Genomic DNA, 17596 nt, shown 5'->3' on the forward strand with positions numbered 1-17596 from the left:
GGAGTGAAAAGTACAGTGGGGCCCATGAATAGTGAAGAAATGAGACGGTTAAGACACGGATAAGAGACAGGGACGTGGATGGCCTTACTAACTTAGGTTTTGGATAAGATTATGTTGAGTAAATATTCTTCGTTAAAATGTTTTTAATATTATACTACTAGTGCTTAAAAATTATATTAAAAATATAATACTACCTCCCTCCCTTCAAAAAATTTTTGATAAATTGTAAATAACACGAGTTTTAATACTTAATTGATAAAGTAAGAGAGATGGGGAGAAAATGTGATAGAAGTAATGTTAGGGCTCGTTTGATAGCTATGTCATGTTTCGACTCGACATGATACCATTATGATAGTAGTCATAGTTTCGATTAGTTAATTTACTTATTATAGTGTTTGGTACAATAAGTCACAAGCAAGGATTAAAATTATGATTGCCAAAATTGTCCTCATTAATTTAAATTAATTACTAAACTATCCTCCTTACAAAAATCAACATCTTTTCAAGCTAAGGGCATCAGCAGTGGGGCGCCCTAAGGCGCGCCACGTCATCAGTTTTATCCTCCTACCTCCCCACCTGCAGTGGGGCGCCCTAAGGCGCTCCCTATGGCGCGCCACATCATAATTTTTTAATATTTACAAAATCCATACGAATTTAAAAAAACTAATAAATTAAAATACGAATTTCAAAAACTTCATTTCATTTAATAAAAATTAATACATTACAATGCGAATTAAAAAAAAATGCAAACTCAGCGACGACGGTTACGAGCCCACACTTCTTCAATCATGTCGCTCATGAGCTGCGCATGATCCCGTTGGTTGCGCATTGAGGCATGTCTAGATAGAACCTCATTGAAGCCTAACGGTAACCCTCTATCGGGTGTCTCGGTCGACGTGCCGGACGAGCTAGATGCACGGCCATCTTCATTCCAATCGGTGTTGCTTCCGCCTTCATTCTCGACTATCATGTTGTGCATGATTATGCACGCATCTATGACATTGGCGATGACTTCCTTGTACCAGGAACGAGTCGGCCCTTTCACAATTGCCCACCGTGATTGGAGCACACAAAATGCCCGCTCGACATCCTTCCGCGCCGACTCCTGCTTTTGAGCAAATAAAACCCTCTTCTCACCAATTGGGTAGCTGATCGTCTTTAGGAAAACTGGCCACCGTGGGTAGATGCCATCGGCCAAGTAGTACCCCATATGGTATTGGAGTCTGTTGGCAGTGAACTCGATGGCCGGGCCGTTGCCGTTACATTGCTCGGTGAAGAGGGTAGACGAGTTGAGGACGTTAATGTCGTTGTTCGACCCGGCTACGCTGAAGTAAGCATGCCAGATCCAGAGTCGATGGTCAGTGACGGCTTCAAGGATCATCGTCGGGTGGCTGCCCTTGTATCCACTTGTGAATTGGCCTCTCCACGCCGTCGGACAATTCTTCCACTGCCAGTGCATACAGTCGATGCTCCCGAGCATCCCAGGAAACCCGTGCGCCGTCTCGTGCATCTGCATCAGACCCTGGCAATCAGTGGCAGTCGGCTTGCGCAAATATGTGTCGCCATAGGCCTCTACTATCCCCCGACAAAAGCGCTTCAGACACTCACGGCCTGTAGAATCCCCGCAGTGGAGGTACTCGTCAAAAAGGTCCGCCGTGGTGCCGTATGCCAACTGACGAATAGCAGTCGTGCACTTTTGCAATGGTCGTCCTCCCGAAACGTGAAGTATTCATCACGTGAAGACAATGTCCGAACAATGTTGAGAAAAAGGTACAACGACATTATAAACCGGCGGCGGAAAACAGTCGGGCCTCATCGTGGTTGATCGGCAAAATAGTCTTCAACCAGACGTTTGTGAGCTTCCGGGTGGTCGCGTCGGACATACGTCCTATGTCGAATAGGCCTATGGACTTGCTCAGCCGCCGCTGCCGCCGCCTCCTCCTCGCGCTGCATTGCCGCATAGCATGCCGCCATGGCCTCTTCAACGGCTGCATCTAATGCTTCTGACGTCGAACTACCGGACTCAGACGAACTAGAACTATTGGTGTCGTCGCCGAGATTCATTTTGGTTGGATGTTGAGAGAGAATATGTAAAGAGATAATCGATATGTTCGTATGTACAAATGAATGAGAAACGAGATTTAAATAGAAAATAAAAAACGCGTGCCATCGTCCGCGTAGCCCACAGTGGGGCGGACGATGGCGCGGCTGATGGCCTATCGTCCGCGGCCATCGTCCGCGTAGGCCGCAATGGGGCGGACGATGGCGTGGACGATGGACATCGTCCGCGCTATACTCCGCGCCCTTAGTATAGGGTGCGACGATCGTCCGCGGCCTATGTCACGCACCCGCAATGGGGTGGACGATTTAGGGATGGCCTAAGCTCCTTACAAAAAATAACATATTTTCAGGCTAAACTCCTTACTTATCAAAAAACGTATATTTATTCTACCAAAAAAAAACGTATTTTATTTTGGTATTTTATTTTTGTAAGCATTAATTATTTTGGTCAAATTTTATGAATAAGCATTGATTATTTTAGACAAATTCTATACGAAAATATTTTATTAAGTGCCAAATTTTGTACATTCAAAATTTTGTTTAAAGCGTTTGTGGATTGAACAAAATCGTATATTTTTGTTTAAAAAAAGCAATTGCCTTCAAGTATTACGAAATTATAATTAGAATATAATATAATAAAAATAAAGTGAGAACAACAAATTGACATCAACAAAAATTATAACATGATTAATAGGAAAATGACGTATTTCAATACAACAACATAAGTAAAACCAACATATATTTTGGTTTAGGGTTAGAAATTTTGATGGGTAAAATTGTATTTTGCTAAAATTAACTAGACTTCCATGATAAATAGGATTTTGGGTAGTTACAAATATGAGTGAAACATAGGATTTTCAGTGGCCTTTGTGCGGACCGGATATAAAACACGGGCTATTAAGTTTGGTAAAATAACTACCAAACACACAAATAAACCCAGATTTAATCCCTTATTTAGGCGTAACATAGCAACCGAACGGCCCCTTAGTGGATTGTGAGGTCCACATTAGAATGATGTGTAGAATTACTATTCTTTTAAAACTCTTATTTTTAGAATTAGTTCAATTTTGGTGGACAGCTCAAAATGGTAAAATTAGTCTATTTTATGGACGGAGGTAGCAAAAAGTTAGTACTCCCTTCATACTATGTTACCTGAGTCTATTTTATTTTATTTTATTTTATTTTATTTTATTTTATTTATCTTACTTAAATAATTCTCTTTAGGGCTAAAAACAAAATATCCATCTCTGAATTTATTCTCTTCTTTATCTTATATTAATATTATGTTTATTTAACTTATTATATATAAGTTTTTAAAATTTTGTATAAAAAAATGTTCAAAATAACATAAAACATAGAACAGAGGGAGTCCAATATTGATCTTGCTTTTTATATTACATTAAGAAATGTAATATGTCCCTCAAGTAGAGAGTGGTCCACAAACCTTTGCATTCCCCTTGAAGTAGCATGGTCAAGTCTGAGGTGCCATTAAAATGTTTCGTTCATTATATAAGGAGACTTCCGTTTTCAAGAAGAAGCCTGATGTGTTGTAAGATTCTTCTTATTGGGTGGATTGCGAAGGTATTATAGTGTATAAATTATTTTCATAATACCACGACAATTATATGTATCATATTTTTCAGTAACGCAAGCAACTTTAAATGCAATCAAATATCCATAAAAAACAAGTTTTATGGATATGAAATAACTCGCATGAACTCTGGAGAATGAAATCAACATGGGATTATGGACCAATTACTCCTCCCAATATCTCTATCTTATTGAGATGACCCATCACCTTGAGGACATGATCACTCATAGATGAGTCATCCTTCATAATCTTATTCATGATTATGAAGGAGGGAGGGGCTTAAGGTTTAATGTAATTTAAGTACTTGCATGCATAGCTTGATACCGATGTTGAAGCACATTTAAGATAGAAGCCAAGATGTAACAATTCTCCATCATTAGCTTTGCGTCACTTGTTATATGTTTCCTTAAACGCATTCAAAGCGGAAGCAACAGGCATGGGCAGACCCAAAGAGAAGAAGGGAGGGGCTTAAGCCCTCAATGAAATATTCTTTTCTATTGATTTTTTTAAAAAATTTAGTCAAATTTAGTGTGAAATCTAATGTAAAAGCCCCTACAAATTATTTAAATTACTAAAAAATATACATTAATATAAAATTTAGAAATCTCAGCCACTATCGATATTTATTTCTGCGTCCGCCCCTGGCAACAGGTACATGTGAACGTGGTGTCTCTAAAGCAACGTTCAACTTATCAACTATGAGAACTATATCTAAATTCCTCTTTCAATCTACATAATTTTGACTTTCGAGTTTGTTTTATTTTAGGATGATAGTCAGAGCTATTAACTGAGAAAAAATAAGCTTAATCTAACTTATTCGACGCAAGGACTGCAAGAAAATTTTAAACACAATATCTCTAACAACAAGTAAGTCACTAGGTAACGAAAACCAATTTAAGTTTTAATAGAATTTTCTGATTGCATTACTTTGACAGTTAGGCATGAAACTATATAATAGGAGTAGGTATTTATGTTTGTACTTTGATTAATTATTTGACATGTTAGATACAGATATATAATTAAAGTTTTATCATGAGAGATCATTTCACTGTGAAATACATCATGATTCGAATTAAAATTAGATAATATACAATTAAAGTTTTCATGTTAGCTACGTTTTGCTTGACACATTTAAAGAGTGCAATAATGTACAACTTTTTAATAAAGAAAAAGTAGATTTAGTGTCATATCATATCATCCAACAAAGCAGTTTCTTTGCTTGTAAGGATGGTTTGAACTTGAAAAACATACAGTACTATAAATTTTATGTCGTCTTTACCATTATTAATATTTGATGCCCTTAACATCTGTCCCCTTTTAATGTGTTTTCAAGTTACACCAACATAGTTTTACACTTAAAAGTTATGAATAAAACAAGAGATAGCACTTCAATTACAAATATTATGGAGTAGTAGTATATATGTAGTACTAGTAGTTATACAGTTCTTATCTTGTCTCATAGCTCTTGTACTTGAGCAAATGATCTATTAATCGAGAAATAACTTGGCATGAATACACCCACACATGCATGAAAAAGACATAGTAATTCATTGGTGCTAGTATACATTTTCTCTCTAATAGCAATATTATATATTCGTGAACAAGAACAACAGATGGTTTTGCATATTTTTAATACTATGTTTTTATATGGAGTATATAATTAATCACATAACATTAATGCTTGTTGAGTTATGTTATCTATCGCTTGCAGTATTATTTTCATAATTTCATGTGTAAAAATTCCACAGCTCGAGGCCTTAGAAAGAACTCAAGATCAAGTCTGTAATAAAATATAGGTTAAGTGCAAAATACAATATAGTTTCGAGGCCATCAATCACTATTACGAAAAAGTTGTTTTAGTTGTGCGATGGAAAAAGTAGATCACTTATTATATACAATTACGACTATGCATATACATAAATAATATTTAAACCATATATTTTTGTGATTAAGACCTATTGCATGTCTCGTGCTTTATATAAGTATAAACATGTCAATTCTGAACCACTCATTATATATACTATATGTAAACAAGTGAAGAAAATATTGTTGTAAAGCAAAATCTACGAAAAGAGGAACAAAAGACAAGTCGAATCGTCTCTCTCATCTAATAATACATTAATATATATTCCCACTTCATTTTTTTTTATTTATGTTTATTTAAGTTGTGATTTCTTAACTAACAAGATTTCGTTAGCACTCTAGTTTTGTGATAGCTGGATATATATAATACTATGAAAGAGGAACAAAAGAGATGTCGGAAGCATCTCTCATTTAATAATGCATGTACGGTGCCGTTCGTTTAGGGTGACTTATTATTATATGATTATCCATCTAAAAAACTGTGGAATTAATTTTAATTAGAGAGAGGTGACTATAACTAATTGTGAGACTATTTTATGAACTAAACATAAATACTCTATATGTAATTTAATAATGAAATATAATCTTGCAAATTGAACGACCATGTAATTAAAATAAATATATGCACTTGTACTACGTAGCAATATCATGTTTAGTACCATAAGACTATATATTGATCTGGATTTGAATATTATCAAAACGACAATATTATCAATTTGATTGAATTATAAATTAATATTCTCATCCGTTGTTGAACTGTGGAAGTTTGATCAATATAGCTTATCGATCTTAATTAAGTGGTTCTATAATCTTAAAGAATTAGTATATAACAAAATTAAACTGAAACTTATAATTGATAAAATAATTTATAGTTGCTGGTAAAATTATAATAGAGACTACTTGATTTATGTATAAAGTAATTAATTACTACTATATGTTTGGCCTATACAAAAATAAAACACTACTATAATATAAGAGTGGATACACAGCATAAATCCAAATCTGCGAGATTCTACACTAGCCAAAAGCTGGGATTAGATCAAGTATTTTTTATGAGAAAAGAAAATTGAACAAAAAAAGTTACCAAAAAAAGTTGAAATTCCACTCGAGCTAAATCGAGACATTGTGGAAGCTGATTGTATGAATATTTGCCTGCCATTAAAGTATTGCTTTTTTATAAAAGGACTTATAATGCTGTGTTCGGACGCTGAAATACATAAAAACGGCTAGAATTAAATTAAGCACGAGAAAATAATCTTTTTGCCCTGAAAAAGGTATTCAAATTTTATCATGTTTATTTGATTTTTTATTCAACAAAGAAAGTACTAGTAATAAGAATTCCTAAAACAAGAAAAGTTGTGCGACTTACCAGGTTTCTTCTTTCCTAATTTTCTTAATAATAGAACTAGCTTCCTCCACCGATTGTTAGATAAGATATATTTTTCTCATATTTAAGAAAATGATATTTAGTTAATTATATAAAGAAAATATTAATAAGTAAGAATAAAGTAAGAAAGATTAAAGGTGTTGATTTTTTCTGAAAAAAAATGATGAATCATTTAACGAAGAACATAACAACTAATAAAAAACAGTTATATTTCATTACTATTTATAATTATTATTATGTTATCAATAAATATAACTTATTAAATAATTCTTAATATAATTGTTGAAAATTTGAATGCACTTAATTTTTGAAATCTTAATGTGAATTTTACTTGTAGATCATACTTAACTAATAGCCATTACACTAAGTGCATATTTGGTAGGGAAGATAAATTAACAAAAAACATGTTTGAAGTTATTTTTGGTTATATAAATTTAACACATCTATCCGAACTGCCATTGATTATAATTATTTATGTATTATTATTATTATTATTATTATTATTATTATTATTATTATTATTATTATTATTATTATTATATCCTTAGTTAATAATTTATTAAGTAAATTATGATGTAATGTTTGAAATTAAGGATCATATTGTATGTTGTACTATTTTAATTTAAAAAACTTTAAAAAGTAAAATTTGCAGTATAATGGTCGATTTTTTTTATCAGAATCAGTTGTTGTTTTCCTCTCTAGGCCGCCACGCCTAACACCTAGCTCTGCGCACCTTGACTCCCATGAAACCGCTGGTTAAGGGGCAGACTTGTAACCAGATTGCCTGAACCGTTAACACGGTTATGTTTGAACCTTCAGATGCTAGTTCTGGTTGTGAATCGTAATCGGCGATTCCAAACCATTGGTCTGATTAAAACCACCCATATTTATATGCATATGGTAGAGTATTGGGGTTTTACGACAGTGTAAAATGTATTGTATGTGGTATAATACCACTTTATAGTACTAGTAAAAAATACTCTCTCCATCTCTAGGAAGATGATCTCTTCTTTATAAGACACGAAATTTTATGCAGTTTTATTTTTATTTGGTAGGTAAAGAGAATAAAGTAAGAGATACGGATAAAGTAAAGAAAAAAGAGTTTCTATTTTTAATAATGAGTTATTTTGAATGAGACAAACTAAAAGTAAAAGTGGATCACAGTGATGTTAGGATCGTCGACTGCAACATTAGTTTGATATTGTCCGCTTTGGGTCAAGCCCGCACGGATTTGTTTTTGGGTCACTCCCAAAAGGCCTCAAACTAATTGGGGTTGGACAGGAATTATATACACCTTCCAACTTCCCTCACTCATCCGATGTGGGATGAGTTTGTAACCCAACAAACCTCTCCTCAAACCGAGACCACATCGGGAACGCAGTTGACACGAACATGGGTTGTTCCAGCCCTGGCCCCTGGGTCATCCTGGGCCCGACTCTAACCCGAGTCCTTCAGGGCCCGACCCTAACCGGGGCTCATTTAGGCACAACCCATAGCCACCTGGGCTCTGATACCACTTGTTAGGATCGTCGACTGCAACATTAGTTTGATATTGTCCGCTTTGGGTCAAGCCCGCACGGATTTATTTTTGGGTCACTCTCAAAAGGCCTCAAACTAATTGGGGTTGGACAGGAATTATATACATCTTCCAACTTCCCTCACTCATCCGATGTGGGATGAGTTTGTAACCCAACAAGTGAGACGTAAGGGGAGCAAGTGACACTGATTCCTTTTATCATGCTTTTGGTAACAGGAATATATTTTTCTTGGTCATAGAGATTTCAATCTAGTCACCTTTGCTTGTATAAATGGGTGTGTATAAATTTCAATAAAGTTAATGGAGCCATTAAGATAAGTGGCTTTCCTTTTCCGACAATAGATTGAAAAGGAAATATCAATGTTTATTTTATTTATTTGCGAGATGCATTTTGTAAGCTAGCTAGTCTCTAAATAGCTCAAGATTTATTTATGGATTTCACCGTAGAAAATATTTTCAATAGCAATAGGCCTTTTACATATTACTAATATTGTTTCATTTCGTGTGATCGATGTTCACTGACTATAGATTATAATTATGGATATATTCACCGTTCACGTAATGAAGGGAAATATATGGCCTTAAGTTTTTTTTTAACTCATTAATTATAAGGATATTGGCAACGTTTACGAGCACAACACCATACCAATTTGCAATTTGTGCAACCACACCCATAAGCATGAAACACAAAACAGCAAGTACAATTTTCATAGTTTTAATTTTTTCTGATTCATTATTAATTCATTTAATTTGTAATTCTATTTTTCACTAAATAAATAACACGGAAAATTACACATTTTAAATTAAAAATATAATTAATTAAAATCATAAAATTATTTAATAAACTTGCTCGGGTGGATGCGTAGATGGTTAATTCTTAAACTAATTTTGGGCTTCATTTGTTTTGTGGCAAATATAAGGTGCAGAAACATGCCATAAAATAATTTTGTTTTCTATGCTACACTAGTGGGCCCAAAAATGGTAAGGCCCAATTAGGATGGATGATAATGTTGACCAATATAAATTTGAATTCTTACAAAAATATGTGGTCTTCAATTTTATAATTATAGCAAATTTTGCTAATTAACACTAGTATATGCTTCATATATATTGCAAGTAGAAAATATTATGAGCTTTGTAACAAATTTGGAATTATATTACTATTTGTTGATTCCAAATAAACAAAGGCCTTAACCTTGATGGGTTTGGTTATCCTATATTGATAGATTTGAGGATTGATTCTTTTCTGTAACTTGGATTTTGCGTATTATAGCATCATCTATAATGTGCTATACGTAATAAAAATATTTATACACTATTATATCAACTTAAAACAACTAAGTTCCTTCACTTTCCCCCCACATTTTGCCTATTCTTTGCAAATCTTTTTTTTCGGCAGATTACCTTAGATTGTCCTGCTATACATTGTAAAGATCCTCATGATTTCATCTGCAGTGTACGAAACACATAGATTGTGTTGGGACTCTCCACTTCACCGAATAGCTGTATAATGTCGAGACACATGGTAAATGATGAGTTGAGGCAAGAAGAATATGAGTGTGTGAGTTGAGCCAACTCCAATATTGACATATTGTTTATGTCAAATACATAACCAACCATTTAAATCGACTCATTGTCCTATACAATATGGAGCATATTGTTGGAGGGAAATATTGCTCATGAGAGTAGGAGAGTTCTGACATGTTGACATTTGAAAAAAAAATTGAAGCATTAGAAATGAGAAGTTGAAAGATAAATTTGAGAAGAACGTAGAGAAAAAGTGATTCGGCGGTGCAAATGAAACGACAAGTGGGAGAAAGAAGATAAGTTGTAAAAGGGGTTGGAAAAAGGAGAAAAATGGTAACGCGACCATTCCCAATTGATACGACCGATTTTTACTTATTTCTAACTTTAATATAAAATAAATAAAATCTAAATTAAAGATTAGCAAAAGAATATGAGTGTGCACGCATAATGATTGATTGAGACGGCGCGTGCAACCATTTTCAGCCCACATGCCACATACATGATATCCCCATGTTGAGAGTCGCCAGTGTTGGCCCTCAAGTCGATATAATGGTCGCAGATGCTATTGGGTACCCTCTAGACGGCATAATAGGATACCGTTGCGGATACTTCAATGATCTCGTAACGATAACAATACCAATAACCTATTTTTTGAGTCCCTAGCCCCATCCAAATTCCAAACAGAACTTACGAAATCAAATATAACTATTTTCCAATCCCAAACAGAACTTACGAAATCAAATATTGAAAACAATTAATTTCCAATTTTTGGCCATTGAATACATTACCAAAGATCTAATAAACAATTACTGTTTGGAATCAGACAAGTACGATACCATCTTTTCCATCCAATCATTCTCCATTTGGTTCTCTCTCAAAATTGTTCCGTTTGTCTCTCAAAACCACTCCACTGGTTTCCCGGCGGTAGAGGAGGAAGTGAAAGAGTAGAAGAAAACAATTCCTCTGCTTCTACGAAACTCTCACTCTGAGGGTTTTGTGTTTCTTGTAAATTTCATTTCTTTACACTCCCTTCGACCTATCTTTCCACCCAGCCTTAGATTTTTGTTTTCTCTTCTTTTATTTTGGGGCCTCTCTCTCTCTCTCACACACACACATCTTCTTTTTTAGGCAGTTAGCAGTCTTGTTCGTGAGGTACTATCTTTCGTCTCTCTCTGTAACATTTTCGGGAATTTGTCACTAATTGATGTGGGTTTTTATTCTATTGTGATTCTCTATTATTTTCGCGATTTAAGGTGTGGGCTTGTTGGCAAAATTTATAATTTGATTGATTTCTGGTAAAGCTTCCATTTTTATGTGGTTTACAGTACTAAACCTAGGATCCTTTATTCGATTCCATTAGGTTTTTGCATGTGGAGGAGTGGTAAGTCGTCAATTTCAAGGGGACTGCATGAATTGTTATTCTATGTTTTCGTGATTTGGGGAATTTATCATTTTTGCATATTTCTGTTTTGGTCTTTAATTTTACTGTGCGGAGTTGATCTTCATGCATATTAGTTGCTTCAGTTTGATTTGTAAATTGTGGTATCGAGCCGATAATCCCCGTTCAAAGAAATTAGTGTCTTGATCCAAGTGAAAATTTTAATTTGGCTGTGATCATAGTTTCATTTTTTCTTTTTTGCTATATATTTTTTATTTTTTGCTCAATTGTTTTCGAGTCATCGATAGGGTTGATAATTGATTTTCCTGCTTCGTGTTGTTACTTTTGTGTTTCACTTTGTAGGTCATTGAATTTGCTTTATGTGCATGTGCTAGTACTTTATTGCCTGCATGTATGTCGAGTTTGTTTCTAAAACAAGTTTCTTTATTTGATTCTTATGTTAGTAGATTTATTGCAAAGTTTCATTTTGATGTTTAGGTTTAAACAGATATCCATTGCTTCTATTTTGGTTGGTGCACTTAAGTGTGATTGACCATGCTGATCATTTCTGGTTTCTATTTTGTTTATGAACTTTCCTAATCCAGAGCCGGCATCATACTTCATTGCCAATTAGCTGTTTTTGCATAAAGTGAATTCAATGGAGCAATCCAAAAATCCTTTTGCTGGTAAGTGTAAAGTCTCCATTATATGTATTTGATTTTAATGCATTCATCCCACCATTATTTCAATATTTATCTGTAGGCCCTTCTAAAGCTCCTTTCATGGGTGTTTCTGATAAAGAGAAAACTGCATGGAAACTTCCGAATGATACCAGAGCGTATCACACATCTACCGATGCTAGTTTGTTTTCTACCTCGTTGCCTGTATTCCCACACATGAAATGTGAGCAAAATCAAATATGTTACTAACAAGTTGTGCCTTTTCAATTACTTTTTGTAATAAGCTCTTAGCTTGGGCCTTTTGATCTTCAGTTAATTTTAGTGAATCTGAACGAGTGAGATCCATTGATGATGGCTTCCCTAGTCGTACTAAAGGTCGTGTAGCTGATGAAGTTAAGGATCCGCTTGAAGATATTGAACCACATACCATGGGGAATCTTCTTCCTGGTGATGAAGACGAACTCTTTGCTGGCCTAATGGATGATTTCGACCTTAGTGGGTTACCAACTCAACTTGAGGAATTGGATGACGACTTTTTTGGAAGTGGAGGGGGTCTGGAAATTGAATCTGAAAGTCATGAGAATCTGATTAATGGTATATCGAGGTTAAGCATGTCGGAAGGTATTAGTGGAAGTACCATATCTCCTTTTGGTTTCACAAATGGTGTTGCAGCTGTTAGTGGCGAACATCCATATGGAGAGCACCCGTCAAGGACGTTATTTGTTCGCAATATCAACAGTAATGTGGAGGACTCAGAGCTGAAGTCTCTCTTTGAGGTATTGAATGCTAATCTTAAAGATTATTTATATGCGCTAGCACCCCATCTCTCTAAAATTGACACTGACCGTTTTCATACTGTGCTTGCTTTTTGCCTAAGTTATTTTTCAGCTATATTCGCAGATATGTATCTTTAGTGCTGTTGTGCACTGCCTTTTACTTCTATCATCTGGCTAATTAATAGAAGATGTAAATGGTAATTTGTAACGCTTAGATGCATGGGAGAGCGTGACACTCAAATCCCTTTATAGTAGCTGGTTGCCATCCAAAATACTTAAGATATGTGGAGTTTTCGAAATATAGGTTAAATGATAATGTTGTGAAGGGTTACAATTTCTAATACATCATGTAAATAAGATGATAGATAATGTAGGAAAACATAATCAACAGCTTTTGGCCTATGGAGATGGGTGAAATATTTGTTTCTGGTAGTTTTTAAAAGAATTAGTTGAGTGGTCATCTATGGTAATTCTTACTAGTATACTGTATTAGATAATTCATAGAGCTTTCCCGTGCCTTTTTTTTGTGCTACTATCTATACCTCATGCTCACATATAAATGAAAGAGCAACTCCTTCATAAATGAAGTTGTTTGTTTTACCATCATAATCTTGGTGAAGGAGCCCCTTAAATGTTTGAAGCTGCTGATAGCTAACAACGGTCTCGTTAATACCAAAATTGATTGAAAACTTTGTTGCTGATAAGACTCAAGCAGTCTTATCATTCCTGATCCCGTTCCATCAGTCCATGTTGCCAATCATATTTCTGGTATCTGGATCCAACTTTGATAGATTTGATACTTCTTCTTAATGTCCAAAGCACAAAATAACTACTTTCTATGAATCTTAATGTGCTAGCGAGTTAGCGCTATATTTATCTCAGTTTGATTGCCTTTTTTTTATCGGGGTTCGACATTTAAGGTCGGTTTGCAGCCACTGTCGAGACAGATTTTACGAAATTAAGTGAAACCTTCCTGATTAGACCAATGTAGTTTGGCTCCTAATTTTATCTTTTACTGCTGTTCCAAGTTGTTTTTTTTTTATATTTTGATTTACAATAGATTTCCTTCTAAAGTTATTATTCATTTATGATACTCCTATTAAACTTTTTATCTGTTATTCTGACATGTTACAACCTTTTCTTTTCTTTCTTGTTTTTCCTTTCCTTCAAATAGCAATTTGGAGATATCAGAACTCTTTACACTGCATGTAAACACAGGGGATTTGTGATGATATCATACTATGATATCAGAGCTGCCCGAACTGCAATGCCTGCACTACAGAGCAAGCCTTTGAGAAGAAGAAAACTTGATATTCATTTTTCGATTCCTAAGGTATGGAATTGAATACCATTTCATTTTATCAACGTAACATGTTGCTGAGTGAATAACCTTCTATCAACAATCGTTTCCTGCTCTTTTCAGGATAACCCATCGGAAAAGGATGTTAACCAAGGCACTTTGGTGGTGTTCAATTTGGATGCATCCGTATCCAATGATGACCTTCGCCAAATATTTGGAGCTTATGGCGAAGTTAAGGAGGTACTACTACATTTCCAAGAAATTACCGCTCTTCTTGAGCTCATTACATGTTTTTTTTGCTCATGGGAGCTCCTCCACTTATGTTGACTGAACTATTCGTGTGTTGCATTAAATGCAGATAAGAGAGACGCCTCATAAACGGCACCATAAATTTATCGAGTTTTATGATGTTCGAGCTGCAGACGCAGCTCTAAAGGCTTTAAACAGAAGTGATATAGCTGGAAAACGCATAAAGCTTGAACCTAGCCGGCCTGGTGGTGCCCGTCGGAGGTGCACCCTCTATTCATTAAGAAAAAAAGATATACTATGAATCATTAAAGAGTTTTGGATCTTTTACTTTTTGTTAGCCCTTATGGAAATCCATCACGATCTAGTAAAGTGGTACTGTTTCCTTTTTTTGCACAGCTTAATGCAGCAGCTTAGTCAGGAACAGGATCAAGATGAAGCCCGGGCTTTCCTTCACCAAGTTGGTTCTCCTTTAGCTGATTCTCCTCCAGGCATGTCTTTGGTGCCCACACTCTAAACAATTATTTTTTCCATCACTTTTTTATGTTTTGTGCGAGTCAAAATGATAAAAAGATCTTTGCAGGTAGCTGGGCCAATTATGGCAGTCCAGTCGAGCGAAATTCACTGCATGGTTATAGTACGACGCCAAAGTTAGGAAGTCTGAGTCCTGTGGGGAGCAGCCACTTAACGGGGTTGGCTTCTATTCTCCCGTCCCATGCATCTAATCCTGTGAAAATTGCGCCAATTGGTAAAGATCCAGGAAGGATGACCCAAAACCAGGTCGTCAATAAGGCTAACAATGGCCAAGGAGTGGCTTTTCAGGATCATTATTCGATTCCTGATCCAAACTTGAGCTCCAGTCCCGGGCCCGTCTCACCGTTTGACTATTCCAAGCCGTCTAGCATCGGTACACTTTCTGGTCCTCAGTTTCTTTGGGGAAGTCCCTCTGTCCAGTCTGACCATGCCAATTCATCGGCATGGTCTTCATCTTTGAAGGCCCGTCCTTTTCAATCCAGTGGTCAGGGAATCGGTTTCCCCTACCCTAGTCAGCGTGGTTCATTTCTCGGGTCACACCACCACGTTGGATCTGCTCCTTCTGGTATTCAACTGGAAAGGCATCTTGGCTTTTTTCCCGATTCTCCAGAAACTTCATACATAAACCAGGCAGCTTTTGGTGTAACAAATTTTGGACGCAATGGTGGGAGCCATGGCATGAATATCGGGGTCCCTGGGGCTGTGAATGTAGGAGTTACTTTTGCTGGAAACTACACTGATAGTGGTTCTCCTGGTTCCCGAGTGATGTCTATGACAAGAAATGGCCCTTTATATTACGGGAACAGTTCTTTCGGAGCCACCAACAATGATGGGATGATTGATCGTGCTCGTAGTAGAAGGGTTGAGAGTGGAGGCCAAATGGATAACAAGAAGCAGTATCAACTAGATTTGGAGAAGATTATGAGTGGTGAAGATAGCAGAACTACGTTGATGATTAAGAACATACCAAACAAGTAAGAACTTGAGATTTGTTCTGTGGTATTTCCGGCGTCTTTTTTCTTAATGTTTTCTTCTATCCGATCTTAGGTATACTTCAAAGATGCTACTGGCTGCTATCGATGAAACCCATAAGGGCACATACGATTTTCTCTATTTGCCAATCGATTTTAAGGTAATGTTGTGGTGGATTAGGGTTTTCCCCCTATTTTAGTAATCTTGAAAATGGAAATTAATTTATTTTGTTTCAACCAGAATAAATGCAATGTTGGGTATGCCTTCATCAATATGGTATCGCCTTCACACATCATCACCTTTTATGAGGTTCGTGTTCAGTCTAATTGTTCCATGGTCACTTAGACATTTAATAAGGCGTGCCTAATTGCAAGTTGTTGATCATTGCAGGCATTCAATGGAAAGAAATGGGAAAAATTCAATAGTGAAAAGGTCGCTTCTTTGGCGTATGCAAGAATTCAGGGAAAGATTGCTCTCGTGTCTCACTTTCAGAATTCGAGTTTGATGAATGAAGACAAGCGTTGCCGGCCAATCGTCTTCCAATCGGAGAGCCAAGGGACTGGTGATCTGGTACGTTACAACATCAACATTGGTGCTTGATTTCTTTGAAGTCTTTACTATATCAAATCTATCCCAAACTATCACTATTTTTCCAAATTGATCCCAAACTATCGACCTTGACCAATTAATACCCAAGCTATGGAAAACTATGCAGATCTATAATCAGATAGGTTTTTTGGGTACTTGAAAGCCATGCAGAATCGCTGTCGATTTAAAGCAGTTGGCACATAAATTATTGTTTTTTTAATGGTGAAAATACAAGGGTCCTACTAAGCTATTAAGCACTGAGAAATTCGTTCCAGTGATAGATTTGCATGGTTTCCAATACTTTTGGGTATTAATGGTCAAAGTCCATAGTCTGAGATATATTTGAGAAATAGTGATTCCAGAAAATAGTGATAGTTTGGGATAGATTTAGATCTTTATCCTTTTACAATTTTGTTTGCCCATCTTTATGTGATAATTATTGCTCATCGGAGAGCCTGATATAAAGTCGTGTTTGGGATGCTCAGGAACTGTTCCCATCTGGCAATCTTAACATCTTTATCCGTCAGCCCGATGGGTCCTACTTAGGAGATTCTCTTGACAGTCCGAGGGGTGATTCAGACATCTTCGGAAGCTGAACTGAGCTGGGAAGGTCACTTGACTCCTGATAAGAATTCAGGGAAAATAGGCGCTAACTCTGTATATTTTTGCATATAAAACATGTTTCTATTGATAGTCAAGGTCAATTGTGCATATGACTACACTTCTACTAGGGCAGTGTCCTCTGATTTTTGCAGTGGATACTCGGTTTTTTTTTTATCTCGTGGAAGAATATATTTAATGAGGAAGCGCCGCCGTTTTGTCTGTGTGTATTCCGGTAGCTGGAGGAAGATGAAGCAGTGCACGGGGGTAGGCTCAGCTCTGCGTTTCTTCATCCTTAAATATATTGGCTCTCCCCTTTCCAGACTTTTAGCTTCCTCTTTATTTCTGCTCGACTTTCGACTGATTTCGTCATTGTATAGTAGTTTAGAGAGTCGGAGGTATGTAGGCATGGTGCTGTTTCGACCAAGTGTACAGTAGGGGGCGTCAACGCTTTATTGTTTACTGTGGGCTTAACTTATGCTTATAACGCACGCTTTTAATGATATTTGTTTTTTACAACATCAGTTGTACTATGTTCTTGAATAATTTTTTGGGC

The 17596-nt window shown here is 36.0% G+C and overlaps 1 protein-coding gene across 1 annotated transcript; it reads left to right on the plus strand.

Moving 5' to 3' along the window:
• The first annotated feature begins 10765 nt into the window (after nt 1-10765).
• On the plus strand, nt 10766-17562 carry LOC121808342 (protein MEI2-like 2). Its single transcript, XM_042208767.1, has 13 exons — nt 10766-11118; nt 11950-12030; nt 12107-12247; nt 12337-12800; nt 13975-14133; nt 14224-14340; nt 14459-14610; nt 14746-14837; nt 14930-15854; nt 15928-16012; nt 16093-16161; nt 16243-16422; nt 16926-17562. Exons 2-13 carry the CDS (start codon nt 12003-12005, stop codon nt 17034-17036), a joined length of 2523 nt encoding a protein of 840 aa, XP_042064701.1. The 5' UTR covers nt 10766-11118; nt 11950-12002; the 3' UTR covers nt 17037-17562.
• Nucleotides 17563-17596: the final 34 nt, after the last annotated feature.

This window comes from Salvia splendens, chromosome 6 (assembly GCF_004379255.2).
Source record: "Salvia splendens isolate huo1 chromosome 6, SspV2, whole genome shotgun sequence".
Lineage (NCBI taxonomy): Eukaryota > Viridiplantae > Streptophyta > Magnoliopsida > Lamiales > Lamiaceae > Salvia > Salvia splendens.

Coding starts and splice junctions, on each gene's coding strand:
- LOC121808342 (XM_042208767.1), top strand. CDS start 12,003: ATGGAGCAATCCAAAAATCCTTTTGCTG. Junction 12,031..12,106: donor ATCCAAAAATCCTTTTGCTG/GTAAGTGTAAAG, acceptor ATTTATCTGTAG/GCCCTTCTAAAGCTCCTTTC. Junction 12,801..13,974: donor AGCTGAAGTCTCTCTTTGAG/GTATTGAATGCT, acceptor TCCTTCAAATAG/CAATTTGGAGATATCAGAAC.